This window comes from Rhamphochromis sp. 'chilingali', assembly GCF_963969265.1.
Source record: "Rhamphochromis sp. 'chilingali' genome assembly, chromosome: 6".
Classification (NCBI taxonomy): domain Eukaryota; kingdom Metazoa; phylum Chordata; class Actinopteri; order Cichliformes; family Cichlidae; genus Rhamphochromis; species Rhamphochromis sp. 'chilingali'.
In genome coordinates, this window is record NC_137933.1 from 34,997,320 (window position 1) to 35,014,444 (window position 17,125).

General features: G+C 38.5%; 1 protein-coding gene across 2 annotated transcripts in view; it reads right to left on the reverse strand.

Moving 5' to 3' along the window:
• The window catches only part of thsd4 (thrombospondin type 1 domain containing 4), a 50,252-nt gene that overhangs the window by 24,449 nt on the left and 8,678 nt on the right, over positions 1-17,125 (reverse strand). For both annotated transcript variants that reach the window (XM_080884893.1, XM_080884892.1), the window contains exon 7: positions 16,296-16,432. In XM_080884893.1, the coding sequence (XP_080741019.1) occupies positions 16,296-16,432 (137 nt within the window). The remainder of the gene's footprint in view (positions 1-16,295; positions 16,433-17,125) is intronic.

Here is a 17,125-nt window from a genome sequence, read left to right on the forward strand (position 1 = left end):
ACGAAATGGTCCCAGGTTCTACAGAGGGTTAAGCTTGATAGGCATGTAGTTTAAAGTCATATAAAATTTGGAAAGACATCCTCATCAAGCCTGTTGGCACATCATGAGTTTACATTAACACCCGCAGGCATCTCACACTGGCCTCATTAATTCCAGGCAAATACAGGTGATGTAAAACCAGATGAGCTGATGCACAAGTGGTGACAGGCTAATGCAGGATGACAGTCTATCCTTAATAGAGCTTTAAGTACATCTTTATAGTCCCAAGACAGGCCTGACTCACTGAGTCTTCCACTAGGAGGGAAATCTAACTCCACAAGCAGCCAGTGAATGTGCTGTGGAAAAATAAACAGCCCAGAGAGCAAGCAGAGCCACAGTGAGAACAGCAATACTGTAAATACTTCCACTCAGTAGTTGGACCACAAGATCATGGGGCTATAATGACAGTTCAAGTTATGGAGTGACACTGCCCAGTACTAATTGCAACCACAGGACACTAGATGGAAAGAAGTACCAGGCTTACTTGCAACTAACTCTATAGATTTGGATGTTTTACTCAGACCTCTAATCAATAAAGTAAATAGCATTTCTCATGGTGACAGGCATGAAGCCACATATCAGCAACATATCAGCAACTGTAAAGAGTACAAAACAAACTGAAAAAGATGAAGAAATCCCCCTTCTGTCATGGCCAGAGTATTGGTATCAATGAAAATCGCCCCTCTCTACCAGGTTCCCCCAGGACTCAGAGGTGAGGCAGATCCTACCTGTGACCGCAGCTTCCCCTGCACACGCATGTGGAGGCAGACGAGCAGCAGAAGAGCCAGTCCTGACAGCATTCTCTCATGTGGGCACGGAAATGTTCAAGCGGTCACTGAGGCGTCCACACGGGTCCAGTGGCTGCTCCCGTCAGCCTCTTCTATACCGCTGTAGCTCAGAGAATGCCAAAAGAACCCTCTCACTATTGAACTGATCTCTATGAGCTCCCCTTGTAAACTGAGCTGGGGGAGGTGCAGCTGGGGGAGGTAAGGGGGACCAGGTTTTTTTTGTTTTTTTTTTTAGAGGAGGGAGGGTGAGCGGTAGAGAATGAACTGGAGGGAGAGAGAAAAGAGATGAAAAGCAGGCAGAGTGTAAGAGTGTGGCAGCTACAGTAAATTGGAAGTTAGAGAGGAAGTTTTGAAGACTTTTTTTCAGTTTGGCAAAAAGAGAGGAAGGAAATTCTTGAGGGTCTAAAATGAAAGTGTAAGATAACCCGCAGGGTTATGTGCTACGACAGGTAGGCATGCAATCTTCAAAAGATGCCAAAAAAAGTCAATTACAGAATTACACACTTAAGTAGAAGTTCACCTTCATGCTTGTTGCTAATACTACAATGATACAATGCAGAAAAAACTTCACCTACAAGTGAAAAAGACCCCATATGAAAAACACATTTTGTTCGCGAACAACAACTCAAAAACAATAAGATTCTTGTGTCCTATTGGAGCCACATTGCAGCGCTGGAAGGATAACTGCTGCAGCCAAGAAGACCTGACTCATCATATGGTTTTCCTATATTGCACCACCATTGTTTCCACAACATTAAATCCTAATTCACCAGGACATTTTGAGGTAAGGAAGACACTCTTCATCATACTATGTGACAGTTGGTTTTCACATAATATAATATACACAGCACAAGCACATTGGGGCCGTTGTGGCTGGACCTATCGGAGCACAAAGAGACCCTTGCAAACACAGGCCAGAAATAAGCTTAAGATAATTGAAAACTTTTCTATTTTGAAAAGGCACATGGAAACCATGGAAACATGCTGCTGCAAATGGCTTATTGACTATAAGGTTATACCTCTGATGAGCAAACAAAGGTCAGACATTCTGTTTAATAACAGAAAGAAAAACTAAACTGATAAAGCCCTTAAATCTTGTGCCCAAAGTTCAGCAAGTTATTTCAAGACTTTATGTTTTAATATCTAACATATTGTTATTTATGTTGTATTGTGAAAGTGTGTGGAGACTGTAGGTATGAGTTGTAATTACTACAAACGACCAGTCACTCACTGATTCTTTGTTTTCAAAGATTTTGACAGTGATGTGTATTTGTGAGCCTTGTGATGAATACCATGTGACTACTTTGAAAACATGATATGTTTGCAAGAAACGGAATCAGACATTTATTCAAACAATCGTATCATTGTGTAACACAGCATTTAGACTTCAGCATTTATGCCACTCCTTTTTGGGAAAAACCATGACACCTTAAGCTGAGGTGCGATTCTGCCTCACAACTGTTTAGTGTAAGGTGGTCATATTCAGATTCAGTCACAGCTGACTTAAGGCAGTTTCTGTCTCTTTTTTTGTTTCCGAAAATGGTTAGAATTACTTTAACGGGGGGGAGGGGGGGGGGGTGGCTATGTAAATAGTAAAACTCAGTGACGTGAACATTTTCAACAGCCATTAGGTGTGCGCTTTCCATTCTGTCAGCCAGTTTCTTGTCCACATTATGCCGTGTGTTCTTTTTCTTTTGGTTTTCAGAACAAAGCACTCCAACATGCAGCTGTAGCCAAAAGCCCCTTCTCCTTCTGCTCCACTGTACAACAGTTTTGCTTCCTGTAAATTTCCACCAGGGGCAAGAAGAGAAAGAGCATTGTAATATGTTTAGTTATTCTCTACACTGATCACTTGGACTAGTGACATGCTTTCCTCAGAAGTGAAAGTCTTTTAAAAGCCTTTCAGTGCTTGATAGGAAAGAAATTTAACCAAATACATATATGTAACTTGTTTTAAAAGACTACTACAATCTCAGGAAATAGGAACAGGATAAAAAAAACTACACAGGTTTACACAGAAGAACTGAAAATGTTTATTTAATAAACTGAATAACCGGACACCAAGACTCGCTTTGTCTTGATACAACTAACTGCAAATTTGAAATGCTTTCAACAGCAGCTCATGCCTAATCTGCTTCCAGTAAAACTATTAGCTACTATGAAGCTTGGAACCTAAAATTTATGTGTGCAGTCACATGTTTTAAGTGAGCTGAACAGCGTGCCAAATATTTGCTTGGTAATGATATGTATTTTGGCAGTATTCTTAATAAATCACACCCTTCCACCACCTTCTTTTTAATATGCTGTTAAACTGTTTCACAGAGCTAGGCACTGAGTGCAAGGAGGACCAAGAAACAAATATCTGCACACCTGCATCTGGCTTCGATTGTGTTGGAAGTATGTCAGCAAACACACACATGCACAAACACACACACACACACATACACGCACACAAAGTATTGTATTGAACCACTCTAACTGTAAACACAGCTACTACTTCCCTAACCTTCCCCTTTAGTTAAAACTTATCTTCTCCTTAAAACTGATCGATTTCCAGATTTGCTTTTTTTCACCATGGGCCACACACATACAGTACATACCATGAACCAGCATGTACATCTTGCACAGTAAGCAACCAAGTGACAATAATCTCTCCAGTCAAGCACAGCTGCAGACACGTAGGATGGGAATGGCCCCTTTCAGCAGCACATCTGTCATGATGAACATACAGACATCATCTTCTTCTCCCTTGATGTTTCTCTTTCATTACGGAGGCATAGCCCAGAGGTTGGACAGAGCCAGACTGATTCTCCAGTATATCCCAGGATCCTTCCCTCTACAAGTGGGTCAGCTCTGAAGCAAGCTTGGCTTAAGGCGACTGATTCCTCCAGTTTCCAGCCCACACACGCCAGAGTCATGCTCTACTGCAGGTGGGCTCAACATTACTGTATACTGTCAGAGTCCAACAGACACATGCTCATATAACCCTGTATTCAGCTTCTGTTCTTATTCTCTGTCATGTTTTTAATTTCTTGCCATTTGCTGTTTGGGTGGTATTTAAATCTAAAGTTAAGTAGCCAAAACTTGACAGCAAACATTTTTAGCAAGTGTGTCGTCAGGGACTGTCTACCTGACAGCTGTAATATCTTTGTTACTACTCTTTTACACTTACATCATTCTTTCCTTGTGTTACTTTAGAGTAGAAAGAAGAATACCTGCAGAAATTCAACCCCTCCAATGATCTTTATAGACCTCTTGTAAACACTTTACACTGATTTTAATTTGGTCAGTAAAAGTCAAGAAAAGGCAGAAAGTAGGAAGGAGAGAAAACATCATCATTTTGGTGCATCTGGGATACATATTAGTCAGCAAGGCCAGACATGTAGGTCCCATGATTGTTCCCTTCAAGCAATGTGTTTGACTGAAGAAGGCAGGTTTGGAGTGGAGGAAGGCAAGTTAATGAATAAAGCAGGCTGAGAAGGGAGTTAGGATGGGAGGGGCAAGGTGTGGCTGAAGTAAGCTGCTGCTTCTATTTGTCCTTGGCCTGTGATGGACAGACTCTGCAGCTGAAGTTATATTCCTGCCACGAGCTGTGCAAAGCCAAGTGTAAAAGTCTTCACTAAACACTATAGCAGCCATTGTCAAACATTAGTCCCTCATCGTTGCCTGTGCTGTTTGAATTAGCATAATGGACTACGTGTCCTCCTACGTGGCTATCACTGTAGCTTGATGCTATACTGTACATCTACTGTAAATGTCAGAGGTAGTACCTGCATTCATGTTATAGGTTCATCTTCTTTTGACTTGCTCAACTCCACCCACTTTTATAGTTTATAGTTATAGTTTATTTATTTATATAGCACATTTTATTACAACAGGAGCGTTGACCAAAGTGCTGTACAAAAATACAACACACCTAATAAAATAACTGTACAAGAATACAACACACCTAATAAAATAACTTAGAGTATTGAGATAGCAAAACACCAAATATGAATTAACAAATAACTCTCATGCTGTAATACAAGCCAGTAAGTACAAATGTGTTTTAAGATAAGATTTAAAAAGATTGACAGTAGGAGCCTGTCTGATGTGTAGGGGTAAATTATTCCACAGCTATAGGCGCTATGACTGCAAATGCTTTTGTGTAATGAAATAAGATTTGATGTGATAGAGTCAAAGTTTACTTTGATTCTTATAGGACTAACCTAATGACATGTTGCCATACTAGATGACAATATCAAATTGTAGTAAATAATATTTCTGCAGATATATAATAATTTGAATTCAGTGGGTCAGTAAAGTCAGTAGGGGGGTGGGGTGGGGGTTGGTTCCCTGTATTTTCTTATGGAGCAATGGGAAGCCTCTGCATGAGCAATCACATTCCAAACAAATACCTTTTTGCTTTGATAATATCAATACCTTTATCTGAGACAGATGAAGATAAAACAGAAACTGCAGACGGAGGAATGTAATGTGGGAATGATGTATTTTCATAGTTCTTAATTAGACCCTCCCTGTTTACATCATTCAAATGCAACAGCCCAAAGTCTCTAACGAAGGATTCCGTAAACAAACTTCACAACGATATCATTTTTTAAACCAGACTTTAAAATACAAAGCCTGAGGAGATATTAAATCAAAGCTCTTCACAATATGTTCACATAAACTACCTTTCTAAGGGCTCCCACACACTGTGAGATTTCATGCAACATCGATGATTTAATGCATGCTTAGTGTACTATAATAATACCTAGTGAATCACACACTACAATAACAGTGACAGTTTGTCTTCCTGCTGTGTTCTCATCAGTACAGTCACGACAACAGCTGCTGTCAAACATAAAAACAAAGTTCTGCTGCCGCAACTACACTAGACTTCTTTACTTCTTTACTTTAATGGCAAACATGTTTTTTTTTTCATATTTTGTTTGTTGTGGGTTTTTTGCTTTTCACAATTGAATTGATTGTTCAGTCTTTCACATGAGTATCTTCATTTTTTGGCTCTGTCATAATTTTTTCCCAGATAATCTTTGGTGTCAGTGTCTTTAAACAACTTTGAACCTCTCTCACTAACCTGGTGATTATGATGTACCATGTATGATGGACCACAGTTGTGAAACCACAGCCAAAGATATTACTATAATTCTTTTATTGTCTTGTCTTTTGTATGAGGCAGCTCAAAACTGCACAGTGTTTATCCTGCTTAAGTGATAAGTGAAGAAAGCGTATAAGAGTTTTTGATAGCTAATGTCAAAGTCAAATGAGTTTATACATCTGCTGGCGGTGTTTAATTAATAAAGCTGTTAGAATTAGACGTCATCAGATAAAATCGTATTCACGGTGGAGTTTGACCCTGAACAGCAAGAACCTGGAAGAGAGCACAGAAAACCCATACATACCTATTCACACCTGCAGTTCTTAACTTATTTTAAAATAAGTCCTCCTGACCACATATTGAGTGCTTGAGATCACTGACATTCCAAACAAACCGATGAGGCATTAAATGTCCTCAACTGTCTCTTCATTTGACAGCCACCCAGACAGCAGCAAATTACTGTCAACAGCCGTCTCTCTGAAGAAGACCTCTGTGACTCCTGAGTGCTAAAAATACAGTTTTGTATCCATATAGTATAGCCTCATAAACCTGTATGGGAGACCGGGAGATATTAGGAGTCATTGCTCCATTTGTAGTTCAACAGGTTGTTTATCATCCATCTAATGTACCATACATTAGCTAAAGCCCACTCATTGCTGTTAATCTGTTGTATCAGCCAATTATCCCCCTACCTCCAACAGCCTTGTTTTCCAGCTATTCCATTCCTATACAGAAACTCCAAAACTATTCAAAGCTATTTAGAAACGTTAGTTTCTATCTGGTGTCCTCCTTAACCAAACATGTTGAGCCCACAGCTTAGTTAGTGGAAGGCAAAGTGCCAAACTGTGAAAAAAAAAAAGCATCACAGGCTGAAAAATGAGACCAATATTAAATCTACAGCTCAGTAGATACAGAGAAACAATGTGGTTCTATAAAACCAATTATGTAAGTATTTAGTATATAAATGATAATTTCCTCATAAAAGTCAACGTTTTCCTTAGTTTTTGGTTGCTTATCATGTAAAGTTATTTATCTACCAATATCTAGGGAAGGTATTTTAAGAGGAAAAGTGCTTGTACAAATAGTTTATTTCTGCTGACACCCATATTTAATGTGCCAGCCCAGATGTTGTTTAGCTGAGCTGTGAGAATATGATCAGGAAATGGAAGTTCAAACACTTTTGCTCTTCCTGTGGTCATATAGCCCCATGTGGAGGCTAAAGACTCAGACAACACAGCAACAAAAGTCTACAGCTAGTCCAGCAGCTCTTACAGTAACCTTATAGCACTGACACTGATGGTTACTATGTTCAGCTACTCAGTTTAATGTGTTAATATGCCAACTTCTCTTAATTTGAAGTAAACAAAAAGCCCTCGATTAGCATTCATTTACATTTGATCATGAACTAATGGACAAATTGAAATGTCCTGTAAAAGTTAAGGAAACCTATTATATAATAAAATTGCCCACCGTGGGCATTAATGAGTATACCAAATTTAATGCCAATCAAAGCAACAGTTGTCTGAATATGATGGCAAAACATAAAAGAATCACGAACCACAAAATTATTAGTCACTCTAGGTATCAGCCATGTAATTAATGTAATTCAATAACTGCCAAGACATTTTCTTATTTAAAAACCAAACAAACCTGACCCCACAAATGGAAAACCAAGCTAAGGTTATCAAGATTCTATCTGAAAATGTCATTGCAACTCCTCACTTAACCAAAAGTAAAATACAGGAAATACATCAAATGGAGATCCCATCAAATGCAGACACTTTTCTTTCTCACAGCTTGATTGAGGCCCAAGGTTAAATACCCCCAATCTCCTGAGGAAAGACTTTATGAGCTGTAGCAGAAACCAGCAGAGACCAGGAGAGACGTGATGGAGCAGAACAAGTGTCTGACCCCGAACCTGAAGTGCTGAAGCCTGCTGAAGCTCCACAGGTCACACAGAGGCAGTAACCAGGCCGATGTGGGCCAGTTAGAGCCGGTGGGGGGCAGCAGGGGCCCATTAAGATCCAGGAAGCTGAGGCCTGACTAAGACATTAATCTGTCATCTCCCTCACATCTTTATATTCATTTGTCTTAACTGTCATCCAACTGGAATTTCTATATCCAAGACCCCTGACAGCGACAAGTGCCATAACAAGTGTCTCAGTAACTCTGGTAGGTCCAGTGCTGTGGCTGTATACATGAACCTGACGTTCCATTCCCTGTATAATAGAGCAAGAACCTGTGTCTCAGGAATTTTGTAAGAAATTTGTGTCTTGTTTTCTGTACATTTTATGCTACATTTTGTTTAAAAAATTGAAAATGCAGAGTTAAAAATGGAATTACAAGCACATTTCAAGAGCTTTGTGTCTGTGTTAGGAGAGACACCTAATATAAAGCCTTGACAACAAAGGCAAGATGGACCACTATACACCATAACGAACTGAAATACACAAAGAAGTAAACGCAGGCCCAACCACACCAAAGAACCAAACAAAACAAAAAAAACATGGATACAAAAACTCAGAACTGGTTCAAAGTCCCAGGAACTTGACAGAAGCATCAAAAAGCAACACACCATGCCACAATCTAAAGAAACAGCTGACAAGCATAATTCACACCTATCAGTCTGCAAAGGGTTTGGGACTCCAGTGAACTACACTGAGAGCCATTATCTACACATGGTTAAAACTTCAACAATGGTGAATCTTCCCAGCAGTGGCCGACCTATCAGAATGATTCCAAGAGCACATCAGCGACTCATCTATGAGGTCACAATAGAACCCAGAACAACATCTAAACAACTGGAGGCCTCTCAGCTCTCAGTTAAGGTCATTAAGGTAATTCTGTTTTCTACCAGAAAATCCTGGATGATAGTGTCCAGCCATGGGTTCATGCCCTGAAGCTCAAGCAGTGATTATAAAGACACTAGGAAGTCCACTACTGAATGAAAGAAAATTCAGGGTCCAAGTGATTGTCCATAATCATATCCAATTGTGATGCTTTGAAAAGACATTTAAAAACTTAATGTGCTTTTTTCAAGTTTTATATTAAACACTTTAACCTCCATGCCAGGTCATACACCATGCTGAAGTATCAGAAGAGCTAAAAGTAAGAATTTCATATCATATCTTTTGACGTATGTCTATTAGCTGAAGACAGGCTCTGTAACCATGCAGTGAGTGATGACGGGGAACACCCTATGAGTGTGCAGCTGGGGCTTGTACTGACAGAGATGGGATTGAGGTATCTCTGCCAGTCTGTGCCAGGTTGGCAGCATTGCAGAGCTCTGATCCCCTTTTTAACAAGTCTGTCTGTCCACTACAGTTGGGGATGCATAAAACAGATGCAGCTGTCAGAGTAAAGAAGTGAGGAGTGGCCTTGGCTGTTGTTTGATGAGTTTTGGCCTGAGCCATGCTCTGGGATCTGGATGCTGGGAAACATGCCAGTCAGGGAGGAAGGCCATTGCTAAGACCTCACCATTGCACCGGGTTGGATATCCCATAATTCTGTCATCTTCATTAGGAAAGAACAATTCATCAAAACCTGTACTGGAATCTGCCTGGTCAACCTTTCAGTTCTTATCAGCAAACATTAATCCTAAGAGAGACCAAATCAAAAATATTTTAAAGACCAATACGAGACATAATCAATTTATTGTCCACACAGATCAAGAAAATTTAAACTTCAGCTTTCAGAACTGGATTTCCTGATTTAGATGGTTCCTGCCTAACTGTGTTGAACGGCAGGGAGTAGTGCAAATCCACTACTGCCTCTGTAATAGTTTAGAAAAGATAGATTTTCTTTCCTCAGGTGGGCCCACCACCATCAGAAGAAAAGTGTGTGGTCAGTGATCGCCCTTTAAAAATATACACACCCTTCTCAAATGCACTTCCTCAGTATAAAAAGGAGAGAACTCACAGCTGCACTGAATTCTCAACATAAAGGGATCTTTCTTTCACTGTTCATCTGAAATGAGTAACTACATTCATAGGACCTGGACTTTCCCATGTGCACATGGCACATACAGCTCATTGGAAATATTAAATGTTTCGGCTTTTAAAAGATAAAGGTGATCGTACAAAAACTTATCAGTCAGGATATTAAATGTCCTTAACAAGTCAAAAATTCTGATCATAGAGACATAGTCTTATAATTTTACCAAAATTGTTAACCAGTTTCTTAAACTATTATATATGTCACATGTAAAGTGTTAAACAGTCTAACCTAATCCCTATGGAACCAAAAGAACCTTTTGATTACATGTCCATAGCCATTTATGTGTTGATGTCCTGAACAATGACTAACTGTTTAGCTTGACTTTTCTGTGTGGAGTTAGCATGTTCTCCTCATGCATGAGGACTCCTGGAGCCCAGCTTCCTCCCACAGTCTAAAGACACGCACGTTAGGTTCACTGGTGAACCTGAACTAGCTGTAGGAGTCAATGAGAGCATGAATGGTGGTCTGTGTTTCTCATTTATCTTCTCTTTCCCATCGTTTGTATTTTGTCCTTTTTCTTTAATGGTCTCATTTTTTTTCTCCTTCTCTTACCCCTCACCCCAGAGTGATCACAGTAGATAGCTGACGCATCATCCAATTTAAAAGAGGTTATTTCTCACTACTGTCACCTGATGCTCGATCATACGTTATCATCTGATTGTTGGGGTTTTCTTACTAATATTGTGGGGGGCTCTAGGAATGTTGACCTATCCAGGATGAATGAGACGAGAACTGGAACTTAGGCTAAGTAAATTGCTGGATGGATACTGTAAAAACAAATGGAAAGCAAGGGCAAGAACAAGAAAGTAATCCTGAAATCTGCCAAGCACTTTACCATACAGAACAAATGATCCATGTGAAGCCACCAACCAAAGGGTCCAATCTCTGGGGCATGTTACCCACAATAATAGACTGACCACTAAACCCACGAGCGGCATGCGTTAAGCCTGTAACCAAGCACATTTCCAAAATGTTATGCCATTTTAAGTGCACATGCAGCAAGAAATTTCAATATAGTCAGTGAATTGAGAATAAAATACCATAAATTTGTCCAATCAGAAGAAAATAAATCATAATCAATTAGGTGTTTGTCCATCAGGTTAAAAAATATGTGACCAAGTCCAAAGGTCAGAGGAAGAGAAAGAACAGAGGAGGGCAGTTATATGCATAATATCAAAGATGTCATGGACCACAGTAACTATGAACTGTGTGGTAAAAGGCCATGTTTTCTCTGTAATCAGTAACAGATCATCACCACAGCAAGCGCATAACTTTTATGGTTTGAATATGGAGAGATAAAATAACAAACTCATTGAGAGACATTTCCTCCTAACCCAAAAATATAGTCCAAATGTTATGAATTAATTTTTCATTATTATGATTAAGTGTCAAAAATTTGCCTGTGGTCACGGTTGCAAACCACAATGAGACCAATATGAATTCCACAGCTAAAATTACGTCCAGACACTAGTGCAAAGGTTTGTGGGGTTTGTTTTTAAAAAAAAGAAGAAGAAGAAAAAAAAGAAAAACAGCTCAAGATTTAAAGAGATATTAAAGAACTGTGAGGTAGTGGTTGTAACATGGGACTGTAACAATGATTTAAACTCATGACTTTGTTCCCTTGCTCTTCCTGACCGCTCATCTCTGTTGTTACATGTCAGGGGTGGGCAGCCTTTTCCTCCTGCCGGCCACGAGGACTTAGATAAAGCAAAAAAGCCATAAACTGGATGAATCAAAATGTAGGTAAAGGTTACACTGAAACTGTTATTAACGTTACAATAACCCAAATGCTATTTTGACAGTTAAATTGCCCTACATCTTGCCAACTATCTCATGCACTACTGAACAGGTCACATATAAAACACATTGCACTGGAATCAAACTACCAGCAGCAGAGTCGCTGCAGTAATCTCCCTAGAGATTGCTCAGTATAATGTTGCCTTGAGCATAATGCTAGGGGTTATTTTGATCCTTTTTCAGTATGTGTGAGATGGTCTAGTTCCAGCACAATGATGCACACATATTCACACACAGCTTAAAAAGAGAATTTCCAACAGAGGGAAGGTTCACTCAGTCAGAAAATAGACTATAAGCCTAATAATAATTAATTTTAAAAAAATCACCTGAGGCAATAATTTGCGCTCCTCATTCTACAAAACGAAGAGCTTGATGTATAAAACACCATGTATCATTTGAGAAATGTTATATTAATTTATCTTGTCAGGTGTAAGAGAACGTGTTGGGGTAGTCAATCAATACTGTAAAAAAAAAACTGCCCAAGTTATCCAGTAACAATCCATATACAACAACGTATGCAAGTACTTTTAATCAAGCATCATATTTAATTAAATGTGTTCTTCTTATCAAGCTTTATTCTATTAGAATTTAAAGGAAAATAATGTACTTAGTAGGGCATGACAATTATCTAACAGCTCCAGTTACAAGTACAATTATTTATACAATAAAAGTAAGAAAAATTCATAAAATGTAATGATTGGATATAAATTAAACAACTACATGAGTTAAACTAAAAATAATTAATCTATTAGTTATCTGAAAAAAATGGGATAACTGTTTGAGCCCTTGTTTAAAGGAAAACATAGTTTTAGATTTGTCACTTTTCATATTTAGTTTAATTTTTAAAAAAGTAAAAAAATTGATACATTATCTAAAAGATCCATAAAAATGATCCTACAGTCCTGTATGAAACATTTGCTCCAACTCAACTAAATACAACAACAATATTCGGCTTTCACTTTATCTCACGATTAACAATAATTTATTGATCTAATCATTGGTGTAATATGCATGAACCTTGGACTTTTAGTGATATTTACCGATGCCTCCCCCTTAATGAACCCATTTTTAATGCAGGACTTGAGAGTATTTATAGTGCTTCAGGAAACACTCTGAACCCCTCTCTCATCTGTGGTATCATTTGCTAAAATGATGAATGCTTTAAATATTTACTTTGGAAACATGATACACAAACACTAACTATAAACAGCAAACGTTACACATAACAATTTTTTCCTTCTCGAGAATAGCACACAGTTGGACAAATACCTTTTTTCTCTGGTAATGTGCTTTGGACGTGTTGAAAAATGTACAACAGTAGTATGTGCTATGTACAGACGGGCTCTGACCTGCTGGATCGACTAAGTTTGAATAACTGGTGAAAAATTATTGTATGATTTGGCTCTCATCCAAATACAGAAGCATCAGAGTCTCTGGCAGAGCTCTAGGAGTATATCCGTAACACTTCTCTGTGCCTTGGGGACAGTTTAACAGTTTGTGCAGTAGCTTTGTGTGAGATATCTTCTGATTAATTTGGTGTCAGAGTCTTTTTCTTCACAGAAATGTAATAAGTATTAAGTTTACTTTATATTAATTTAGTCTAGTCTAGCAAATAGCCAACGAAAACTGTTTGAGACAAAAGAAAGTACGCAGATTTTGATGAGACAAAGAGAACACGGAAAACTGCAATTAAAGAAACACAGAGCTTTAAGTGGTGCTATAACAACCATCCAAACACAGACCAAACTCAATTTGTTAGAGCCAACATTTCCCATATGAGCTAAAAAATAATAATAATATCCATCTTGGCCTGCCATTGTTGTTGTCTTTTTGGCCTTCCCATATGGAAAAGAAATAGAAATGACTTATGCCAAACATTTGGGTTTTTTTTATGTCTTATAACATTTACTTGTCTCTTTCAAAAATTTCTAATGTAATTATCAGAATTAAGTATTTAAAAAAAAGGTTTGTGTTTTTCTATTCCATGTGGATTACCATGGAGAAGCAACTGAAAACAGCAATGAATGTATGAAACATGTCGTAAAATACAATCTGGTATTTAACTCTAAAGCGCTCCTGTTGTAACTTTCAATCATGCAGCTTCAATCTCCAAAAAAACTCAGCAAAGTGGCAATAATGTTATGTATTTCAGAGGTAACACATTACCCACTATCACACCAGCACGATTGACATTTCCTCTCCAATAAAATGCCAGAAATAGTATACATTATAATGCGTTTTAACAGGAAACAATGCATGGATATCCAAAATAGATATAGAGTGAATGGCAATAAAAATATCATTATTATCATCACCAATCTGGGTTTTAGGCCAGTTACTGGTCAGGTATGGAAATGTTACTTCCATACTTGACCTGACCTTGCAGTACTCTCTGCTCATCTATAGAGCATAGTAGTTGGTTGGCTCCTGGGTCCAACTGGGCTTTTAAAAGCAGAGCAGCAGCAGAGCAAACTAAATCACTGAGTAATTTGGTATTTTGATCTGTTGCTCGCGTTAAAAAATAGATGAGTAGAAAGTTTTAAAATTTTATGTTGAGTGGGACTTAATATCCTGAGCAAACCACTGAATATCAATAGCTATGATACGTGACTCTAGAAGACAAGGATCAAGTTAGAGGATCACATTTATGTCAGCAGGACTAATCCTGTGGGGATCAATACAATCTTCATCAGAAAAAGTCTTATTATTGAAATACTTGACACCACTAATACATTTGACTTCACAAACATTGTGCTACTGATTTGATTTTTAATGTATTCTACTTAGGGCGACCGTGGCTCAGGGGGTTGGGAATCGCATCTGTAACCGGAAGGTCGCCGGTTCGATCCGTGGACTCTCTGTCCTGGTCATTGTGTCCTTGGGCAAGACACTTTACCCTACTTGCCTACTGGTGTTAGCCAGAGGGGCCGATGGCGCGATATGGCAGCCTCACTTCTGTCAGTCTGCCCCAGAGCAGCTGTGGCTACAACTGTAGCTGCCTCCACCAGTGTATGAATGTGAGAGTGAATGAATAGTGGTATTGTAAAGTGCTTTGGGTGCCTAGAAAAGCGCACCCAAAGGTAATAAAAACTACCTTTATTATTAAAGGTTTTTAGGTTAGTTTTTTTTTTTTATCAATTAGTTATTGCAGCATTTTGACAAGCTACAGGGTATCATGTGGGTCAAGCAGAGTGCATCAAACCAGCTGACTATCAGCTGATCCAAAGAGGTACCAATGATGACTGACACTTCAAACAGTCTGTTCAAGCAGCCAACTTCCCCGCGATTCCTTCCTGCTCCATGCTGTTGCTGTTGCTACTTATGATTGGATCTGCTGCTTTTCCCCTCTACCTGCCCTGCCTCTTTCTACTGTGGTCTTTTTTTATCAATATAGTTGCAATGATATCTCTTGTTTCAGAGATTATGTATATTCCATATGTCAGGTATATATCTTCAAGGTCCTGTAACCTCCAGGAGGGGAGGGAAAACCTTCAGCGTCAACTGCAAACATTTATAAATTCCCACAATAATATGAAATTCCAATCATGACTCTGATTAAATTAAATTATCCAGATGTTTTCACATTATATCTTGGCTTGTAGCTGGGGGGATGTCCTGTTCAGAAGCCTGGACCAGCTGAGAAAATCTCAGTGGAGAAAGAGATGCAGAACAAAATCTCCTTTTCTGAAAAAACTTCTTATAAGTTTCAGTTTTTAAATAATAAGCCAGAACATGAGAAACTGGAACATAAATGGGCATTTGCAGATTAATCATTTTTTGATTCAGACACGCAAAACAATTTATTTTTGATGATTCAACAGTACCCATGTGAAGGATAACAATGCCGATGAATAGTGTGCGTTAGCAGTGAAATGTGAGATCAGAAGGCTTTCTGTCTTGATTAAATCTTAATGTCGCAAAGACTGTTGCTGGATTACAGTTCATGGGAAAGACACTGGGTTAAAAGAGTAAGGTCAGCACAACCAATTGCAATTGAGCCGTGTTTTAAACACATTTCTTGGAGTTAAACCCTGATCAAACAACAGTCACAGTGAATCCAGCACAATGAATACATACCTAACTATAAGCCCACACAGCAACAGCGTCCTGTTTCCAGTAGGGTAATTTTTTTATTTTTGCTGCTTTGCGTCACAGATACTGTACAGTCATGATTCTTATGCTGTGCTGCCCTCTGGTGCTCAAAGCCATCTTTACACCAGTGCTACCGCCTAAGTGTGTAAAGGTTTACTTATATTATAAATGTTTTACACTCCATCTGTACATTTGAATCACTGCTGCTTTACCCAAAAAAGAGGTCATGAAGAGAAAGTGAAGCTCCACTCTAAGGTCATGAAGGATGCAGCAGAAATGCAGCATGAAAACATACAGAGCTTGATGATGACATATTATGTTTGATACAAGTGAGAACAGTTAGAACAAAATGTTGCCCATCTCAGCAAAGCCCTGCAGGATCTTGTAAATAGATGTAATCATGTAGCATGTAGCATTACAATAAATAATACAAAATCCTTCTCTTTTCTACAGTATGTCAGAAAAAGGGTCAGTGTGTGGCCTACCGTACACTTTCCTGCCACACAGAGAGAAGTTTCATTCTGTCCACATGGCGTCCCGTCGATCACCCTTTCTGACTGTCGCACGTAGAACCTGAACCCTATGGCCCGGCAGTTGAGTTCACACTGCTGCTCAATAGGAACTGTAAACAGATTTAGGTATCATGATATAAAGACATATTTCAAGATATGAAAATATGCTGGTTTCACAATACACACAAACAAAAGTAAATTTAAAAAAAACATCAACACATCACTGATGAATGTGCTGACATCCATCTTTAAATATGTGTAAAAAGTTTTGACACTCTCATTGTGTGAATGAAATAAACGTAGATTTTACCATTAAATTTATTATTTTGTAACTACATGAAATCCAGCTGGATTTAAAGACTGAATCCACATTGAAATAAATTGCATATGCATATATGATACATGGGGAGTAACTGTACTTTGATCATATATTTAAATTTGCTAATCTTTTCAAGCACATATCCTTTTGGACACTTTCCAGGCACCATCCTGACCAGGCATATTAAACTACTGTTTTTGCCTTTTATGGTCATATTCACCAAGTTTTTTAAATCATAAGAGTTGTTATGGTCATTACAATATAATGTTTAAGCGCATAATTTACCAAAACATTAGAGTTCTGTGAAAAAAACAAGTGTTACAGTTTTACCCTGTGGCTGTATTCTGAAAAGAACTAAAACAGCACTGGACTGGCCTTGGCTGCTGTTTTAAAACTAAAAGGACAAATTCTCTCTCTTTAAAATGTTAAACATGTTCTACAAAAAAAGATCTTTAATATTGACAAAGGATTATGTTTGATGCAA